Below are 19,531 nucleotides of genomic sequence, written 5' to 3'. Positions count from 1 at the left end.
AATTCTCTATGAAACTTGGAAACTATTTGGCCATTGACTTTAAGAGCTGTTAGGGCCATAACGTTGTAATATTGTAAGACAGGTAGTCTATTTTCAGGATGATTGACGTTAAGAGCACTGAAAGCACTGCTTTAGACCCCTTTTCCATAAACTGCTGCCTTACTGTTTCCTTCTGTTCAATGTGGAGAGTTCATCCAGACGTCTTCCAGGTACAAAAACCTCCTTTCACTGTAGCTTGGACCACCATTGGACCAGGACCACAGTACAGTAGTTGAACTATCTGACCATTGGCAAAACCAATACGCTTGTCATTTACGTTGAGAAATGTACAATACAGTTGAGTTGTAGACACACTTATCACCTTTTCACAATGCTATTTGTCAGATGTAAGAACAATCGATGGGATATCTGTTTGATTATTAGTCACTATTTCTGATCAAAGAAGATCATATTTATGGTTACCAAAATTCTTAGTCGGCACAGTTGAAGATGTGTTGATTGTGATTCTAATACTGAAATGATAGTTTAAACTGATAACCTACTGTATGAAAACTTGAAGACTTGATCCATACACCAATTTTTTTCTCTCCACATAATGGCTCCAATAGGAGGCTTCCCTCCCCAGGTTAGAGCCAGACTGAGGTAAGGCAGCTAAGAGTAAATACAGAAACAGTCAGTCCCAGAGGAGAGGGAACTAGTCTGCTGCACGTGCATATAGAGAGAGAACTAAAGGACATCTGCATATTCTCTGACTGACTGCACGACTACAACAGTCACCAGCTTGATTCACTGATCCAGGTGGATTTCCTTTTCCTGCTTTACTTCTTTTTTAAAACACTTTAATTTAGATATACTGACAGATATTTTCACCAAACTTTATTTCGATATTAAGGTAAGGAGACTTTGATATTTTGATGTTATTTTCAATAGGTAGTGTTGACACACTGCAGCATGAAACACCATGACAGATGTAGTGTTTACCACACAGAATCTGAGCTTGAAGATGACAATTTCATTTTTAAATAAAGTAAACATATAGTAAACATGATTTAGATTCCACATTAGACTGTGTTTGATTGAGATTCAACATTAGATGACAAGATACAATACGGCCATAACAAAAGGTTAAAATATACTGTGGTTTGCAATTATCTTTTTTTAGGACTCCACTTGTATATGGTCCATCTCCTTCATTTTCAATTACAGACTGAATGAGTAATAGTAACAACTGTTGTATCGATCTCTGGCATGTGCTTGCATTGTGTCTCCTGTTTTCACTGGTTTTTCACTTACCAAAAGCTTGTGCAGCTGTGGTAGTTGAACAGGAATTGATGTTCCGTGAGTGTGTGACCCTGCTTGCTTCAGGTCACTGACAGTCATCATCAACATGTCTGGTACTCCTTTGCATCTCAGACCTGTGAACAGTAAGGAACAACTCAGTGTAATCAGCTCATCACTCAGGCTCCAGAGTGGTGCAGTGGTCTAAGGCACTGCCTGTCAGTGCTTGAGGTGTCACTACAGACACCCTGGTTCAAATCCAGGCTGTATCACAACCAGCCATGATTGGGAGTCAAATAGGGCAGTGCACAATTGGCCCAGTGTCGTCCGGGTTTGGCCGGTGTAGGCCGTCATTATAAATAAGAATTCATTCTTAACTGACTTGCCTAGTTAAATAGGACATATGTGTTCTAGAATGGGCATGGCTATGTCTTTTAAAGCCATGGAACACAACTACTGTATGTCTTAAAGAATGGCCCGTACAGTCAACAGCTGCCTGTGTGTTGTGTGTTGATTGTAGCAGCAGGCTGTATGTAGGGGTAGCAGAGGTAACAGATGGCTCTGCAGAGGAATAGTCTGCTGTGTATTATAGACTGATTTAAATCACTGCAAATCACCTGTAGCACCTAAACATCTCAACTCAGAGTGGAGTTTTGTTCCATGTATTAATAACTCTGTGGGAAGACACCCAGGAGCAGCCAATGTTACATTTCAGTTCATGAACTGAAGGGAATTGGTGCATGTTTTTGTATTAGATTGTGGACCTCCCTCACTGGTAGCTTAGGTCAGGAATGTGTTGTATACATTGTAGCTGTAGTTGCGTCTTAAATGGCATCCTTTTCCCTATAAAGTGCACTACTTTGACCATTATAAGCAATAGTGTGCCATTTGAGACACAACCCTAATCGTACTGTGCGGCTGTGACATTAACCATTCTGGGTTAATGAGGTGAAATCTGAAGCTGTGGTTTCAGGCAGGCAGGAGGTGAAATGTATTCCTATTTATAATTCCTCTAGAGTCTGACTGACATCCCATCCCCAGTCTCTCATTGACTGGCAGTGTTTGTGTTTGTTGTTGTGCACTCATCCTCATGACTGGAGGTTGAGTTGGTTGGCTCCGCAGTTGTTTTACCAGCTGCTGTCTGTCCATCCATCCGTCCGTCCGTGGGTCCCCCTGGTCAAGGATGAGGTCCCTGGCCCTCGGGCTCTTTTGCCTGCTCTGCAGCGATGCAGTCCGAGTGGACCACAGAGACAGACGCCGTCCCAGACCATCTGTCCTGTCCAGAGGACGCAATGACTCGGCCGTCCGGTCCAACTCAGTGGGTAAGACCAGCAGAGATTACTGGTACTAAAGGAAATGTGGTGCTAGCTAAATACTTTGGTTTGTGTCGCAATCGACACTATCAGCAATGCAGGTCCTACAGATTCTAGTTTTGTCACACCTGGACTACTGTTCAGTCGTGTGGTCAGGTGCCACAAAGAGGGACCTCGGAAAAGTACAATTGTCTCAGAACAGGGCAGCATGGCTGGCCTTTAAATGCTAACATTAATAATATGCATGTATATCTCTTATGGCTCAAAGTGGAGGAGAGATTGACTTCATCACTACTTGTTTTTGTAAGAAGTGTTGACAAGCTGAATGCACCAAGGTGTCTGTTTAAACTACTAGCACACAGCTCAGACCAGAACAGACGATGGGAGGCGTACAGTACTACATAGAGCCATGATTACATGGGACTCTATTCCACATCAGTTAACTGATGCAAGCAGTAGAATCAGATTTTAAAAAACAGATAAAAATACACTGTGAAGAGACACACACACACAGGCACAGACACACATATACATGATAAGACATGCACTCTACACACACGTACACATGGATGTTGTATTGTAAATATGTGATAGTGGACTAGTGGCCTGAGGGAACACACTAAATGTATTGGATAAAGAGTTATGTAATATTTTTAATTGTATATAACTGCCTTAATGTTGTTGGACCTGATGAAGAGTAATAAATACAAATACAATGGAAGATAGTGGAATGCATGGAATATAATGGGACATAGAGTACAACATAATGGGACATACGGTACAATATAATGGAATATACGGTACATATAATGGGACATACAGTACAATATAATGGGACATACAGTACAATTTAATGGGATATACAGTATCATATAATGGCATATACAGTACAATATAATGGAATATACAGACCATATGTGTGTGCTATGTACAGTATGTATATTCATAATAGGTCTGTATTTCCCCTCACAGTAAAGATCATGTAAAATCAATGTCTGACCAGGGAAACTGGTCCTCTCTAGGGGAATATATGGAGAATGTAGAAGTTTTTATTCTTGTCTTTTCCCAGGCTTAGTTTAGTGTTGACTGACCTACAGATTATTACTGGAGACTAGAGAATTCAGAATCTTTCCTCTGCTCTCAGACTGACTGACTGACTGAGTACACAAAGTAATAGTCATTGTCCAAACTCTAAAAGAAAGAATCAACCAGATAGTGTCAGAATTATGTACTACAGTACTTTAAGTAAGACCCAACTTTTGGTTTCTTCATACAGAGAGCCCATGTAAATATCAGTTATATACAGTATAGTAAGACTACTTCCAGTCAGATTATCTGCATGTTCCTCAGAGAGCCCCTGTAAATACTATATTAGAGTTACATTAAGCCTATATACAGTACAATACTTCCATTAAGGCTTTCTTTGTGTTCTCCCCCAGATAACCTGTGTAACTATCACATATAGTAGGCCTGGTCTACTGTACTTCCAGTAATGCCTGTGTCTTTTCCCAGAGAGCCTGTGTAAAGGGAAGCCCCTGGATTTTGTGTTCATCATCGACAGCTCCCGCAGCGTGCGTCCCAGCGACTATGAGAAGGTCAAGATCTTCATCACCAACCTCCTGGCCTTCCTGGACGTGGGGCCGGAGGCGACGCGCGTCGGGCTGCTGCAGTACGGCAGCGTGGTGCAGAACGAGTTCTCCCTCAACACCTACAGCAGCAAGGTAGCCTGGGGAACGAGTTCTCTCTCCCTCCCTCTCCCTCTCCCTCCACAGGGATGTTGCAATGTGGATGAACTTCCAGAGCAGAATAGAGAGATATACTGTTCATATTCTTTTTACAATGTGTTTATTTGGTTTTCCAAGTACAAGAATCCCCAATAAACTAACCCACCCACATTAACAAACACAGAACTGTTGTATTCAAGGCAGATGTGGAGCGGGCGGTGAAGGCCATGGACCACCTGGCCACCGGCACCATGACCGGCCTGGCTATCCAGTACACCATGGAGACAGCCTTCACTGAGCCAGAGGGCGCCCGGCCCGCCGACATGCACATCCCCCGCATCGCCATGATCGTAACGGACGGGCGCCCCCAGGACACGGTGGAGGAGGTGGCGGCACAGGCCCGGCAGGCGGGCATCCAGATCTTCGCCATCGGAGTGGGCAGGGTGGATATGAACACGCTGCGGGCCATCGGGAGTGAGCCCCACTCGGAGCATGTGTACCTGGTGGACAACTTCAGCCAGATAGAGACCCTCACATCCGTCTTCCAGTCCAATCTGTGTGGAGGTGCTTTCTCTCTGTTCATCTATCAATACACTCATGTGCTTTATTCATTATATTGATGGGGATTCTAAGGATGTATTATTTGTATGTGTGTGTGTGTATGTATTAGGTACAGACCTGTGCTCTGTGATGGACCATCAGTGTGATCACCTCTGTGTGAGCACCCCAGCCTCCTACATGTGCCAGTGCAGAAGGGGTTACACCCTTAACTCTGATGGCAAGACCTGCCGCGGTGAGTTAACAGCAGCAGAAGCATAGGGGAAGGTTTAGGGTTAGCATTAAATCCTGTCTTTGCCTATGTTGTGGTCCTCCTGGTTCTGTAGCGGAAGACCAATGTGATGTGGTGGACCATGGCTGTGCCCATATCTGTGCCAACCGGCCAGGGGTACCCGGCTACGAGTGTCGCTGCCGGCTTGGGTATGAACTCAACAAGGACGCGAGGACGTGCCGAAGTGAGATTCTTTGTTTTTCTTCTTTCGTTCGTTCTTTCTTTCTTTCTTTTTTGTGGTTATGACTAAAGTTAATATAGAACAAAAAAGATGAATTTACCCTGAAATCAAGTAATTTATCTGCTTGTGAAGGTTAACCTAAATTCCAGATTTCCATCTGTCCTTTCCTTGCTCAAATCTGATGGTCAATTATACTGAAAACAATAAGTAGTTTGTTTTGGGTTACATTTCAATCCATGGACTGGCTCAGTGATGCAACTATGCTTGACAATTGTAGTGTGCACAATCAGTTCTTTAAGCAGTTGAAAGGATGAATGTCCCAGATCAGTCCAACTCTAATACAGTATTTGGTCTATCTTGTTGCCAGACGGAGGTCCAAGTCCACCCACATTTGGACAGCCCCAGTCCGGGCCGCCGGTAGCAGGGGCCCGGGGTGTGCTTTTTGCTCCACGGCGCGACGGGGGAGTGTGCCCAGGGTCGTCTGCGCGCCAGGGTCCCGGGCGAGAAGGGTCTCGGCCAGGGCCGAGGGGACGCCCCCCTGGCAGAAGCACCTTTCAGAGGATGTCCGAGCTTGCACCCCCGAAAGCACACCTCTCGAGTGTATTACAATCCTAACACATTTGGGATATTGATTTCAGAGTCCTGTGGGTGAATCATAAACTGTAAGCGCTTGAAACAAATAGGCAGAAACAACTGGTATTACAGGAAATAAAGAAAATTCCAAATTAAAGGCACCTATTCTCTTGCTGACATCCTGAGAATAATGTATTAATTCAAGCCCATCTATGTGTGTCTCTACCTTTTCCCCTCAGGAATAGATTACTGTGACCTGGGGAACCATGGCTGTCAGCATGACTGTGTCAGCTCTCCTGAGTCCTACATCTGTAGATGCACGAGGGGCTATGTTCTCAACCTCGATGGCAAGACCTGCAGCAGTAAGTTCATCACTCCTCTGGTTATATGAACTGTGTTACTGTGCTATTAACAACACTGAACTCAACCTCCCCCTCCTGAGATGGCAGTGCAAGTACACCTCTAAAAATGGTTTAAAATATATTTAAGCTAACAAATAAAGCAATCATAAACTGTTCATTCAACATATCAGTCCCTGGAGGACTCAACAACAGAGTGCTGTGCTCACTGTGTGGGCAGTGTTGAGGAAAACATTTGTAATGTATTTATTTGTTGAATGTAGTGAATATGTGAGTCACTGTTATATTTCTATATAACAGTGTCGAAGTGTTAATTCCCTGAAAGAATATTAGCATGCGTTGTCCCTTTCTCTCTCCTGCCTTGTTTATGTCTCTCTAACACCTCTCAGAGATTGACCACTGTGCTCTTGGTGACCACGGGTGTGAACATGAGTGTGTGAACACTGAAGATTCATTTTTCTGTATCTCAGTCTCACCTAATACGCAGAAATATCATTTGTATTCAACATTTTACTTAGATTTCAACATACTAGCAAGTCTTGCTTATTGACCTCAACAACTGGGTCTGATCACTTTTACTCACTGCAGAGCTTGATCCATGTTCCCTTGGTAACCATGGGTGTGAGCATGACTGTGTGAACACTGAAGATTCATTTGTGTGTAGATGTCGAGAAGGCTACAAACTCAGACCTGATAACAGAACCTGCAAGAGTAAGTCCATGGCCATGCTTCCATGTCTTACTATCAGCTGTGCGGTAACAGATCTTTTGGCCATTGCACAGTAATGAGAGGATCTTCTCTATGCATCATGCTGTTTTGACCCAATGGATTCACATCCCTTTAAATTGATATGTTAGAATGAATGTGTTACATTTTAATGGTTATGTGACTGATGGAAGTTGGACTGCCTTCACATATACACCTAACTGCCTCTTTCATAATGGGTCTGACTGTGACTGAGTGTTTTTCCATCCTGTTATTTATATGTTACATCATTTGTGAGTATGAGGTCATGGTTAATCCTGATGCTCCCTCTAGTCCAGGGTGTTCTTTTCCTGGATTAACAGGAATATTCTATACTGTTTGACAGTGACAGGCACATGTCATGAAGGAAGTAAGAGTAGTCCTCGATAGGTAGATAGATGGATATTCATGCACATTATTACCCAATGTTGCATTAAAATGACTATGTATTTGGTACCATGAAGCCTGGAGTAGAGTAGAGAACACACTTTTCCATTATTAATGAGAATGATCCTTATTACTATTTCAATATGACCTGCACCAGGGGTGCAACTTTCACTGGGGATGGGGGGACTTGTCCCCCCCCACATTCTTAAATTGCATTTTTGTCCCCCCCAGTTTTATCATTGGAATGTGATACAAAACGATGCAATGGTGTGCTTTAGGACCATGTGGACGCCTCCAAGCGGTCAAGTAGGCTGTTTGGAGTGTTTATCCGACTGGATAAAAATAATAATATGTCCCCCCACTCTAAAACGGACCAAAGTTGCACCCCTGACCTGCACACAGGTCTTCATAATGTTGGGCCATTATTGTAAAATGAGCCAGTTAGTAGCCTATCAGCGACATTGTTTAAGTAATGTAGGCTAGTACTTTCTGCTGCTGTCTTACCATAGTATAGTTGATTTGGGGCGTCGTGACGACTCAACACTATTTGTCTCTACTACGGCAGAGGCAGAGTGTTCAGACGGAGGGATGGATCTGGTATTTGTAATTGATGGCTCTAAGAGCCTGGGACCAGCCAACTTTGACCTTGTCAAGCAGTTTGTGAACGGCATCGTGGACTCTCTGGACGTGTCCGGCACGGGCACCCACGTGGGGCTGCTGCAGTACTCCGCTAAGGTCCGCACAGAGTTCACCCTGGGTCAGTATACCTCAGGCCGGGACATCAACAGGGCCGTGTCGCGGATGCAGTACATGGGCAGAGGATCCATGACGGGTGCTGCCCTGCGCCACATGTTTGAGTACAGTTTCTCTGCCAAGGAGGGGGCCAGGCCCGACATGCCACGGGTCAGCATCGTGTTCACCGACGGACGATCCCAGGATGATGTGTCGAAATGGGCCACTAAGGCAAAGGATGCTGGTACGGTTTCTTACGTCGTGTTTGCTGAACTTGATCTGATTGCAGAGCCATTTAAAGAGCCTTTAATAGAGTAACATCTTCTCTTAAAGGAGTCATTTATCCACTTCCTTCTGACCTTTGCTTCCCCACCCCCAGGTATCACAATATATGCACTTGGTGTTGGTAAAGCCATCGAAGAGGAGCTCAGGGAAATTGCTTCCGAGCCAGATGATAAGCATTTGTACTATGCTGAAGATTTTAGCAACATGGGAGAAATTACAGACAAATTGAAGTCACGGATATGTAAAGGTACCCAATGAATAAAACACACTGTAAAATAACTTTCTTATTAAAGATCCATCACAGCTACACATTATTAATTATTTCTCACACTTTTCCTGCACAGTGCACAAATCCTCTCATCTTGAATACATTATGAATTCTATAAATACAAATACTAAAACAAAAATGCCCCTAAACCCATCTAAAGTCTTAAAACTAATCAGATTGTTTATGGAGGTGGTGCTTATAGACTTCCATATCATTTTTTATACTTAAGCAATAAGGCACCTCGGGGGGTTGTGGTATATGGCCAATATACCACAGCTAAGGGCTGTTCTTATGCACTCCGCATTGTGTCGTGCATAAGAACAGCCCTTAGCCGTGGTATATTGGCCATGTACCACAACCCCCCCCCCCCCGAGGTGCCTTATTGCTATTATAAACTGGTTACCAACGTAATTAGAGGATTACAAATACATTTTTTGTTGTACCCGTCAGCCAATCAGCATTCAGGGCTCGAACCACCCAGTTTAAAATGTGTGTTAGATCGATTTTCTCTCATGCACTGCATTTCAGGAAATATTTATTGAGAGCCGGTAAGTACTTTATGTTCAGGGGAAAGATGCTGTACATCTCTGCCACCTGCAGGTGATTTTATGAAGTACAACAGAAACCATACCATTGGAGGCCTATCATTGTACAGTATATTGTGAGGCTCTGGGAATGAATAATTGTATTGCACTTGATCTGTGTCAGTCTGTTCCTAAAAGACAATCCATACCGTGTCTGTCTGTGAACAGAGAAACCCTCCCCTCAAGATATGTGTAAGTGTGAGAACGTGATGCTCTTCCAGAGGCAGGTCAACGAACAGCTTAGGAGACTGACCCAGAATAATATCCTTTACAGCCCTGTGGTGGTGTGCATACTTTAGATAAGAGTTTTAATATTGCCATGACATTGAATGCTTTACAAATGGTACCCTATTACCTGTATGGTGTGCTACTTTTGACCAGAGTGCTATCAGCCCTGGTCAAAAGTAGTGCACTATAAAAGGAAATAGGCTGCCATTTAGGATGCGACCACTATCTTTAAAAATGTGTTTAGTTTAAAATCAATAACTTCCTTAATGTGTAAATACTTGATGTTGTGTCAAAAAGGATGGAGACCTTGAGAATCAGCTTGGACACAAATGAATGAAGGACAAAGACATTGTTTTCATCTGTTCGTCCTCAACGGATTCTTCTCAACTGGCCTGCGGTGCAAGAGCATTACTAAACTTCAAGGGATAACTTTAAGCTATTTCAACATGCTACACTGAAACATATGGTATATTTTCTACTGTAACTGTTATTTATATTCTGAACAAAACTATGCATTTATGCACGTGGCTGTGGACTGGAAGTGAAGCCAAAAATACTGTATATCTTTGCTACATTCAGGTACCAAAATGCGTTTCTTTTTAAAAGTAAAATGTTATTTGGCAGATAACTGCAATTTATAGATCCAAATATAATTCGTATAAGATACAGTACAACATTTTATAATGACAAATCAAAGTAAAATCACTTTGTATTTCAAGCAAAATGCTTTCTATTGCTGTTGATGTGAATAAAATCCCTGTTGATCTTGCTTGTATTGTACTTTGTGGAACACCAAAATGTGTCAATGTTTTCAAAGATTGGAAGATCAGATCATCTGTTAGATTTGGATTGAACCCAACAAAGTTTTGTAGAAAACAGAAACACACATAGTGGTCTTACTGCTACAATTTCCAATGCATGTGAATTCTGAATAATCTAACAATGTGTTTATCCTGCTGCATAGATCTAGGTTAGAGTCAGCTGCTCCTTTTCCCTCCCTGAAAGATAAAGCTTCACTATGGTGTGAACCCGGCTGGCAGGTCTCTGGTCCCTGCATAACACACCGCTAGGGGTACGTCCCAAAAGGCACCCTATTCCCTACATACTGGGCCCTGGTCAAGGGTAGTGCCCTAAATAGGGAATAGGGTGCCATTTTGGATGCACCCCACCAGGCCTTTTGTCTTCCTCTCCCGTCCCTTTACAAAGGTCATGCGTTTCCTGGCCAAACACCAGGCTTTGGTGTTGCTTACAGATACGTGATCAGAATATCAAACCAGGGTGTGAGATGAATTCAGAGAGGGTTGGAACCTGTTGAAGTAGGTACGCTACACTGCACCAAGTGGACCTGTGCAGGGCAGGAGCAGCGGGTGCATGGTATTAGCAAGTGGTGAGGTACACTACATGTTCCAAAAGTATGTGGACACCTGCTCGTCGAACATCTCATTCTAAAATCATGGGCATTAATATGGAGTTGGTCCCCCCTTTGCTGATATAACAGCCTCCACTCTTCTGGGAAGGCTTTCACTAGATGTTGGAACATTGCTGCAGGACTTGCTTCCATTCAGCCACAAGAGCATTAGTGAGGAGGTTGGGCGAAAAGCCCTGGCTCACAGTCAGCGTTCCAATTCCTCCCAAAGGTGGAGTTGATGGAGTTGAGGTCAGGGCTCTGTGCAGGCCAGTCAAGTTCTTCCACACCAATCTCAACAAACCATTTCTGTATGGACTTTGCTTTGTCATACTGAAACAGGAAGTAGACTTCTGCGTAGCTGCTCAGCCATAGAAACCCATTTAATGAAGCTCCCAACAGTTAGTGCTGACATTGCTTGCTGACATTGCTTCCAGAGGTAGTTTGGAACTCAGTGAGTGTTGCAACCTAGGACAGATGATCTTTACGCACTTCAGTGGTCCCGTTCTGTGAGCTTGTGTGGCCTACCACTTCGTGGCTGAGCCGTTGTTGCTCCTATACGTTTCCACTTCACAATGACAGCACTTACAGTTTACCAAGGCAGCTCTAGCAGGGCAGACATTTGACCAACTGACTTGTTGTAAAGGTGGCATCCTATGACGGTGCCACATTGAAAGTCACTAAGCTCTTCAGTAAGGCGATTCTAATGACAATGTTTGTCTATGGAGAACGCATAGCTGTGCGCTTGATTTTAGACACCTGTCAGCAACAGGTGTGGATGAAATAGCCAAATCCACTAATTTTAAAGGGGTGTCCACATACTTGTGTAGATAGATAGATATATATATATATATATATGTATATATATATATATATATATGTATATATATATATATATATATATATATATATATATATATATATAGACCAGATTTGATACAAGAGCTTATTTCTTGCAATATCTTGCATGTCGCTAGTTGTGTTGGTATGTGACCAGCTTGTCTTTTTCTTTCATCCAACAAAAACAATACTTCCGGTCTCAATGTTTTGGGTTGATGAATACACACATTTTATTTAAAATTACAAGCCATGTAACAAAAGATTACAAACCAAAAATCGTTACATAAAGGTTATCTTAATGACAGTAAAATTGAGCTGAACAGATGACAATATGCTGGTAAGAAATATAAACACAATAACATTTAAAACTTCAAATGTTTTGCTGGAGACAGCCACCAAGCCACCGTTCCTCTTCTCTTACCATCTAAGTAATCACACAATAGAATTTACAACCAGAGAGAAAAAAAATTGTTAATCAAACTAAAATCTAAAACACCAGTCCTCCTCCTCACCAGTAGTGTTTAAGAAACCAACCCCTCTCTTAAAACACATGCACACGTTATGAAACAGACTAGCATTTCAGATGAATAATCAGCAACTTAACAAATTACAATGTTGTCCGACTTTGATCAGAGGTCATGGAGCATGGTGTTAATCACTTTGGAGCAGCCTAGAACTCAACACACCAAGCTGCTGCAGAGAGGAAAACCACTGATCTGATCAAAACAACTGTTGATTAGCTGGTAAAAGGCTGCTACCTGATTCAGTTAAATGCATTTTTAATTTGACCTTTAACTAGGCAAGTCAGTTACGACCAAATTCTTATTTTCAAATGACAGCCTAGGAACAGTGGGTTAACTGCCTTGTTCAGGGGTAGAACGACAGATTTTTACCTTGTCAGCTCGGGGATTCGATCTTGCAACCTTCCGGTTACTAGTCCAACGCGCTAACCACTAGGCTACCTGCCACCCCATGTCTCTTAAAATAAAAAGTCTCCATCTTTCAACACGGCTGCATCACACACACTGTCTGGAGGCACGGGGATGTTCAAACAACTTACACGAAACAACTCAACGCTCAATTAACAAGTTGTATGGGGAAAGACTTTGCTCCCAAGGCCCACCAGTAAATTTAGACAATCACTAATTTTCAGGGGGGTAATTTTCATCTTTAAAGTCTAATATAAATGGGAATGTCTCCTTGCCTTGAGACAGTTGTATGCAGGGGTTGGTTTGAATCGGTTTCAGAGAACTATATTAACTGAGAATGTTAGCTACAGTAAAGAGGTTCAGGATGAGTTGAGCTCACACTTCAGTACACTGGCCGTCAGGCCTTCGCGACCTCACACTACTGCTGCTGGAGGCCTCAGCCCCAGGGGGGGACCTGTCCACCAGGCTCTCCCCCAAACGCAGTCTCTGCTCCCGGGGCTCCACAGCCTCCCCATCCCCCTCATCATCACTCCAGTCTCCAGACCCATCCGCATAGGTGTTAGGACTAGATGACATGGAGGGTGTGGCGGTGGCCTCCTCTTCCCCCTCCCCGACCTCAGCCCTCTCCGGCGCATCTGTGGGGCTGATGTGGAGCAGGGCCAGTGTGTCCTCCAGGGAGGGGCTGGTCGGGCTGCCAGGCTGGCCCCCCAGAGAGGTGGGAGGCCTGGCAGGAGCAGACAGGACTGTGGTAGCAGCTGGAGCTGCTGCAGCCTGCTGCACTGCGGCTGCTGAAGTATCAGCCCCGTCTGCAGAGTTCCCTCTCCCTGCCGCAGCAGACCCCTGCACGCCACCCTCGGTGTCCAGACGGAGGCCCGCCACCCCTTTCTTGGGGATGTCCACAACGTCCCGTTTTATCTTGCGGCGGCGGCCGTGCTCATTGCGCCGGTACTGCACCATGTTCTCCAGGTCGGCCACGTACAGGAACCCAGCTATCAGCATCTCGGCTGTCTTCTTGCCCTTGGAGAAAGCGTCCTCCAGCTCACGGCTGGTCCTCTCGTCATACTGCCACCAGCCGTTCCTCCCCTCATAGTACCAGGCGTTGTCCCCTGTGGCACCCCGCCCTCCGGTCTTAAGCTCTTCGGGGGACAGCAGAGTGGGGTGCTCCAGGAAGTCCTCGGGAACCTCCTGTCTACAGAGAGCACAGCGCTTGCTCTGCCAGGACGCCCCTTTCACACACAGGAAGCAGAAGACGTGGCGGCAGGGTAGCTGGACAGGGTGGACACAGCTCTGCAGGCAAATGGCACATTCTGGGACAGGCAGGGCAGGTGATGAGCCACTGGAACCAGAGCAGGCAGAGTCACCACTCCCCTTCTTACTGGATGGGAGCGAGCTTACAGAGTGGTCAACCTCGCCGCAGCTAGCCATCCTTAGAAAGTACTTTGGGTGGGGGGTGGGGGGGCAAAGAGACCATTATGGACACAGAAAAGGATGTTAATGTGAACTACTAGCATCATAGTTGTCAAATTAAATCAACCAATACACTGAAGTTAAAGCAGTTTATTTAGCTACACACAGGACAGGCAGAGATTGTTGTAATTACTTACTGTAATATCTGCTAATGTTGCCACTGTAGCATTAGGCTTATTGGTGGTTGTTCAAATATCGCACTGCCAAAAGGAAACAAAGGTTATAGCACAGACTTTTTTAATCGATAGATGAACTTACGATTCCGGGAAAGTAAACAATACGGGAATGACAATATCGACAGTCGATTGTTTTCGGATAATTAAAAGACTATTTATATTTGACAATTTTCAGCTAAATCATGAAACGACCGGAACAGGGTCCCGATACACTAGCTAGTTAACAATTACATATTCGGGACTTTATATGGCAGTTGGCAACCAACTTGAGGTGCATTACTGCAACCGACTGGAGTTTGGACCTAAGTTCATCTTTCAACCACCCAAATAGGACCAATTATTCTATTTTAACGCCTGGCACCCACACGCGAGCAGTGTGGGTGCAATGATTGAATAACGTGTACATGTATTTTGCAAAGCTCGTGTACGCAACCGGTCTGGTCAGAATGCAAATTCTATTTTAGCGACGGGCTACGCAGACGCTTGTTGACCTGTGCAAGCAGTGTGGATGCAATGATTAAATAAGATTATTTTTGTTGCCCTTTTTCCTCCCCAATTTTGTGGTAGCCAATTGGTAGTTACAGTCTTGTCTCGTTGCTGCAACTCCCGTACGGACTCGGGAGAAGCGAAGGTCGAGAGCCGTGCGTCCTCCGAAACACAACCCAGCCAAGCCGCACTGCTTCTTTGAAACACTGTACACCTGGCGAACATGTCAGCGTGCACTGCGCCCGGCTCACCACAAGAGTCACTAGTGTGCAATGGGACAAGGACATCCCTGCCAGCCAAACCCTCCCCTAAACTGGACGACGCTGGGCAAATTGTTCACCGCCCCATAGGTCTCCGGTCGCGGACGGCTGCGACAGAGCCTGGACTTAAACCCAGAATCTCTAGTGGCACAGCTAACACTGCTTTAGACCACTGCGCCACTCAGGAGGCCCTTAATAACATGCATGTCGGAATTTATTTTGCAACGCTCACGCAAGCGGCGTGAGCAGTGTGGTCAGTATGTGAGCTAGCTAACTGACAGGACCTGTATCGCGATACTCTTTAGTATCGTGGCAAGGAAACAAAACATTAAGCAAATTTCACTTATTTTGGAAAACAGCACTAATGTTAAAAACAAAACATTATGTTGTCATCCAGTGACACTTAATACCCTGTGTAATATTTTATTTTCCAAGCTATAGCTACAGTGAGGGAAAAAAGTATTTGATCCCTTGCTGATTTTGTACGTTTGCCCACTGACAAAGAAATTATCAGTCTATAATTTTAATGGTAGGTGACAGAATAACAACAACAAAATACAGAAAAACGCATGTCAAATTTTATAAAATGATTTGCATTTTAATGAGGGAAATAAGTATTTGACCCCTCTGCAAAACATGACTTAGTACTTGGTGGCAAAACCCTTGTTGGCAATCACAGAGGTCAGACGTTTCTTGTAGTTGACCACCAGGTTTGCACACATCTCAGGAGGGATTTTGTCCCACTCCTCTTTGCAGATCTTTTCGAAGTCATTAAGGTTTTGAGGCTGACTTTTGGCAAATCGTACCTTCAGCTCCCTCCACAGATTTTCTATGGGATTAAGGTCTGGAGACTGGCTAGGCCACTCCAGGACCTTAATGTGCTTCTTCTTGAGCCACTCCTTTATTGCCTTGGCCGTGTGTTTTGGGTCATTGTTATGATGGAATACCCATCCACGACCCATTTTCAATACCCTGGCTGAGGGAAGGAGGTTCACACCCAAGATTTGACGGTACATGGCCCCGTCCATCGTCCCTTTGATGCGGTGAAGTTGTCCTGTCCCCTTAGCAGAAAAACACCCCCAAAGCATAATGTTTCCACCTCCATGTTTGATGGTGGGGATGGTATTCTTGGGGTCATAGGCAGCATTCCTCCTCCTCCAAACACAGCGAGTTGAGTTGATGCCAAATAGCTCCATTTTGGTCTCATCTGACCACAACACTTTCACCCAGTTGTCCTCTGAATCATTCAGATGTTCATTGGCAAACTTCAGACGGGCATGTAGATGTGCTTTCTTGAGCAGGGGGCTTCTGTGGACAGGTGTCTTTTATACAGGTAATAAACAGATTAGGAGCAGTCTTAAAGGGAGTGCTCAGTTTGTTACCTGTATAAAAAGACACCTGGGTGCCAGAAATCTTTCTGATTGAGAGGGGATCAAATACTTCCCTCATTAAAATGCAAATCAATTTATAACATTTTTGACATGTGTTTTTCTGGATTCTTTTGTTGTTATTCTGTCTCTCACTGTTCAAATAAACCTACCATTAAAATTATAGACTGATCATTTCTTTGTCAGTGGGCAAACGTACAAAATCAGCAGCGGATCAAATACTTTTTTCCCCTCACTGTAACTATTTTACATACAGCAGGTTATTAAAAGGACCAAAGAGTTGAGTCAGCTTCGTAAAAAAATTGCCATGGAAAAATTACGTGATACAGCCCTACCAAAAACGAAGACAGCTAGCGAACAGTAGGTTCTCTTCTTCTTCTTCGAGGGTAAAACACATCGTTAGCCATGTAAAGTTAGCTAACTAACGTTGGCTAATCTCCGAGCTAGCAAACTCGACAGCATTCTCTTTTTACATAACGTTAACGTAGCGAGCTACGGCAACAATATTTTGATATGTTCGGTGACGGTGTTGTTATTCGCATTGAAAAGGCGTCAAACTGACGTTAGCTAGTCTGCTAACTTTGATTTGAACTTACGTTACCCACCCTCAGGGGGAATCAAAACAATGAGACATGTTGTATCCAAGTATCTAGGACTGACAACGTAGCTAGTTAGCTAGCTAACGTTAGCTTGCCGTTTCAGTCGAGAAAGAAAGACAAAGCTAGTCACGTCTCTCTCTTAGCCGAGACTGTAATTTCGCATGTTAGATTTATCGGTCATTGTGCGCCTCTTGTATTGTTAAATATTACATTGACTATAAATCATAGACATTTATCTAAATTAGCTGCATAGGGAGAAACGTTAAGTTAAACTCACCCGTCTGTTTTCCTCCTTCACAAAAAGCAGCGTAGTAAGTCTAGCGTATTTAGAATGTTAACGTGACGACTACGTTTACGTAATCACGCACAGCACACGCACGTTACAATTTTCTCGAATCAGTGAAGTGCAATTTGAAGTAATTGCAGACCGCAATTCGCGGCGTTTCTTAATGTGGGCGTTCCTTTACATTATAAAACGCCCATTGGTGTATAGCATTGGTCAGTCCATAGATGTTTTTTTTTTTTTTTTTACCTTTATTTAACTAGGCAAGCCAGTTAAGAACACATTCTTATTTACAATGACAGCCTACACCGGCCAAAATGGTGGTCACACCAGATACTGGCTGTTTTTCTGATCCACACCCCAATTTTATTTTTTAAAGGGTATCTGTGACCAGATGTAGGTCTGTATTTCCAGTGAAATCAATGGTTTAGGGCCTAATGAATTCATTTTAATTGACTGATTTCCTTATATGAACTGTAACAGTAGTATCTTCGAAAATGTTGCATTTATATTTTTGTTCAGTGTAGTTACACACACAGCACTGTTACCATACAATGTTTTCAATTTGCATATTTGATACACATTGACATATATGATCACACTGTGTATGATCATTTATACAGTAATTATTATCCAACATGTCTTCACCTGGGATTTGAACTCACAACCTCTTGGTTCATGATATTCTGATATGCCACCATGTCTGTGTCAATTAATCTGATTGATTTGATTGACTTATTTAAGCAATTTTAAATTTATCTGTATAGTTGTCTAATGTTGCTGGTGCTTATGGCTCCTGAGTGGTGCAGCGGTCTAAGGCACTGCATCTCAGCACTAGAGGTGTTGCTATAGACACCAAGGTTTGAATCCAGACTATATCACAACTGGGCATGATTGCGAGTCCAATAGGGCGGTGCACAATTGGCCCAGGTTTGGCTGGTGTAGGCTGTCATTGTAAGTAAGATCTTGTTCTTAACTGAATTGCTTAGTTAAATAAAGGAAAAAAAAAGTTTTTGTTACTCCTTAATCACTATGATAAATGAAATTGTTTTTATACAGTGTACTTTTAACCTCTCTAGGGTAGGGGGCAGTATTTGCACGGCCGGATAAAAAAAACGTACCCGATTTAATCTGGTTATTACTACTGCCCAGAAACTAGAATATGCATATAATTGTTTGATTTGGATAGAAAACACCCTAAAGTTTCTAAAACTGTTTGAATGGTGTCTGTGAGTATAACAGAACTCATATGGCAGGCCAAAACCTGAGAAGATTCTGTACAGGAAGTGCCCTCTCTGACCATTTCTTGGCCTTCTACACTCTCTTTATTGAAAACTGAGGATCTCTGCTGTAACGTGACACTTCCTACGGCTCCCATAGGCTCTCAGAAGGCGGCAGAACGTTGAATGATGACTTTGCAGCCCATGGCTGAAAAACAGTAGCGCATTTGGTAAGTGGTCGATCTGAGAACAATGAGACGGGTGCGCGCGTGCACGTGAAGAGTCTATTTTAGATTTTGAGTCTTTGAACGAAAACAGGGTTTCCCGGTCGGAATATTATCGCTTTTTTACGAGAAAAATCGCATAAAAATTGATTTTAAACAGCGGTTGACATGCTTCGAAGTACGGTAATGGAATATTTCAATTTTTTTTGTCGCGATACGCGCCGGGCGCGTCACCCTTCGTTACCCTTCGGATAGTGTCTTGAACGCTCGAACAAAACAGAGGATATTTTAACATAACTATGGATTATTTTGAACCAAACCAACATTTGTTATTGAAGTAGAAGTCCTGGGAGTGCATTCTGACGAAGAACAGCAAAGGTAATCCAATTTTTCTTATAGTAAATCTGAGTTTGCTGAGTGCCAAACTTGGTGGGTGTCAAAATAGCTAGCCCGTGATGGCGAGCTATCTACTCAGAATATTGCAAAATGTGCTTTCACCGAAAAGCTATTTTAAAATCGGACATAGCGATTGCATAAAGGAGTTCTGTATCTATAATTTTTAAAATAATTATGTTTTTTGTGAACGTTTATCGTGAGTAATTTAGTAAATTCACCGGAAGGGTATGCTAGTTCTGAACGTCACATGCTAATGTAAAAAGCTGTTTTTTGATATAAATATGAACTTGATTGAACAAAACATGCATGTATTGTATAACATAATGTCCTAGGAGTGTCATCTGATGAAGATCATCAAAGGTTAGTGCTGCAT

At 43.4% G+C, this 19,531-nt stretch overlaps 2 protein-coding genes across 3 annotated transcripts; one reads left to right on the top strand and one right to left on the bottom strand.

Annotated features, from left to right (window-relative positions):
* Positions 1–2,461: 2,461 nt before the first annotated feature.
* Positions 2,462–9,556, top strand: LOC106579226 (matrilin-1). Its single transcript, XM_082969160.1, has 7 exons — positions 2,462–2,600; positions 4,104–4,312; positions 4,516–4,879; positions 4,986–5,108; positions 7,960–8,364; positions 8,500–8,652; positions 9,426–9,556. The coding sequence occupies exons 1-7, from the start codon at positions 2,462–2,464 to the stop codon at positions 9,554–9,556; spliced, it is 1,524 nt and encodes a 507-aa protein (XP_082825286.1).
* Positions 9,557–11,935: 2,379 nt separating this feature from the next.
* Positions 11,936–17,403, bottom strand: rn146 (RING finger protein 146). 2 transcript variants are annotated; one of them, XM_014158390.3, is made up of 3 exons: positions 17,313–17,403; positions 14,264–14,326; positions 11,936–14,096 (listed from the first exon to the last, which is right to left on the bottom strand). In XM_014158390.3, the coding sequence occupies exon 3, from the start codon at positions 14,082–14,084 to the stop codon at positions 13,035–13,037; it is 1,050 nt and encodes a 349-aa protein (XP_014013865.1). In that variant the 5' UTR covers positions 14,085–14,096; positions 14,264–14,326; positions 17,313–17,403; the 3' UTR covers positions 11,936–13,034.
* Between the last annotated feature and the right edge of the window lie 2,128 nt (positions 17,404–19,531).

Source organism: Salmo salar, chromosome 02 (genome assembly GCF_965601325.2).
Source record: "Salmo salar chromosome 02, fSalSal1, whole genome shotgun sequence".
Lineage (NCBI taxonomy): Eukaryota > Metazoa > Chordata > Actinopteri > Salmoniformes > Salmonidae > Salmo > Salmo salar.
The sequence above is the reverse complement of the archived record's forward strand: the minus strand, read 5'-3'. Positions and strand labels throughout refer to the sequence as shown.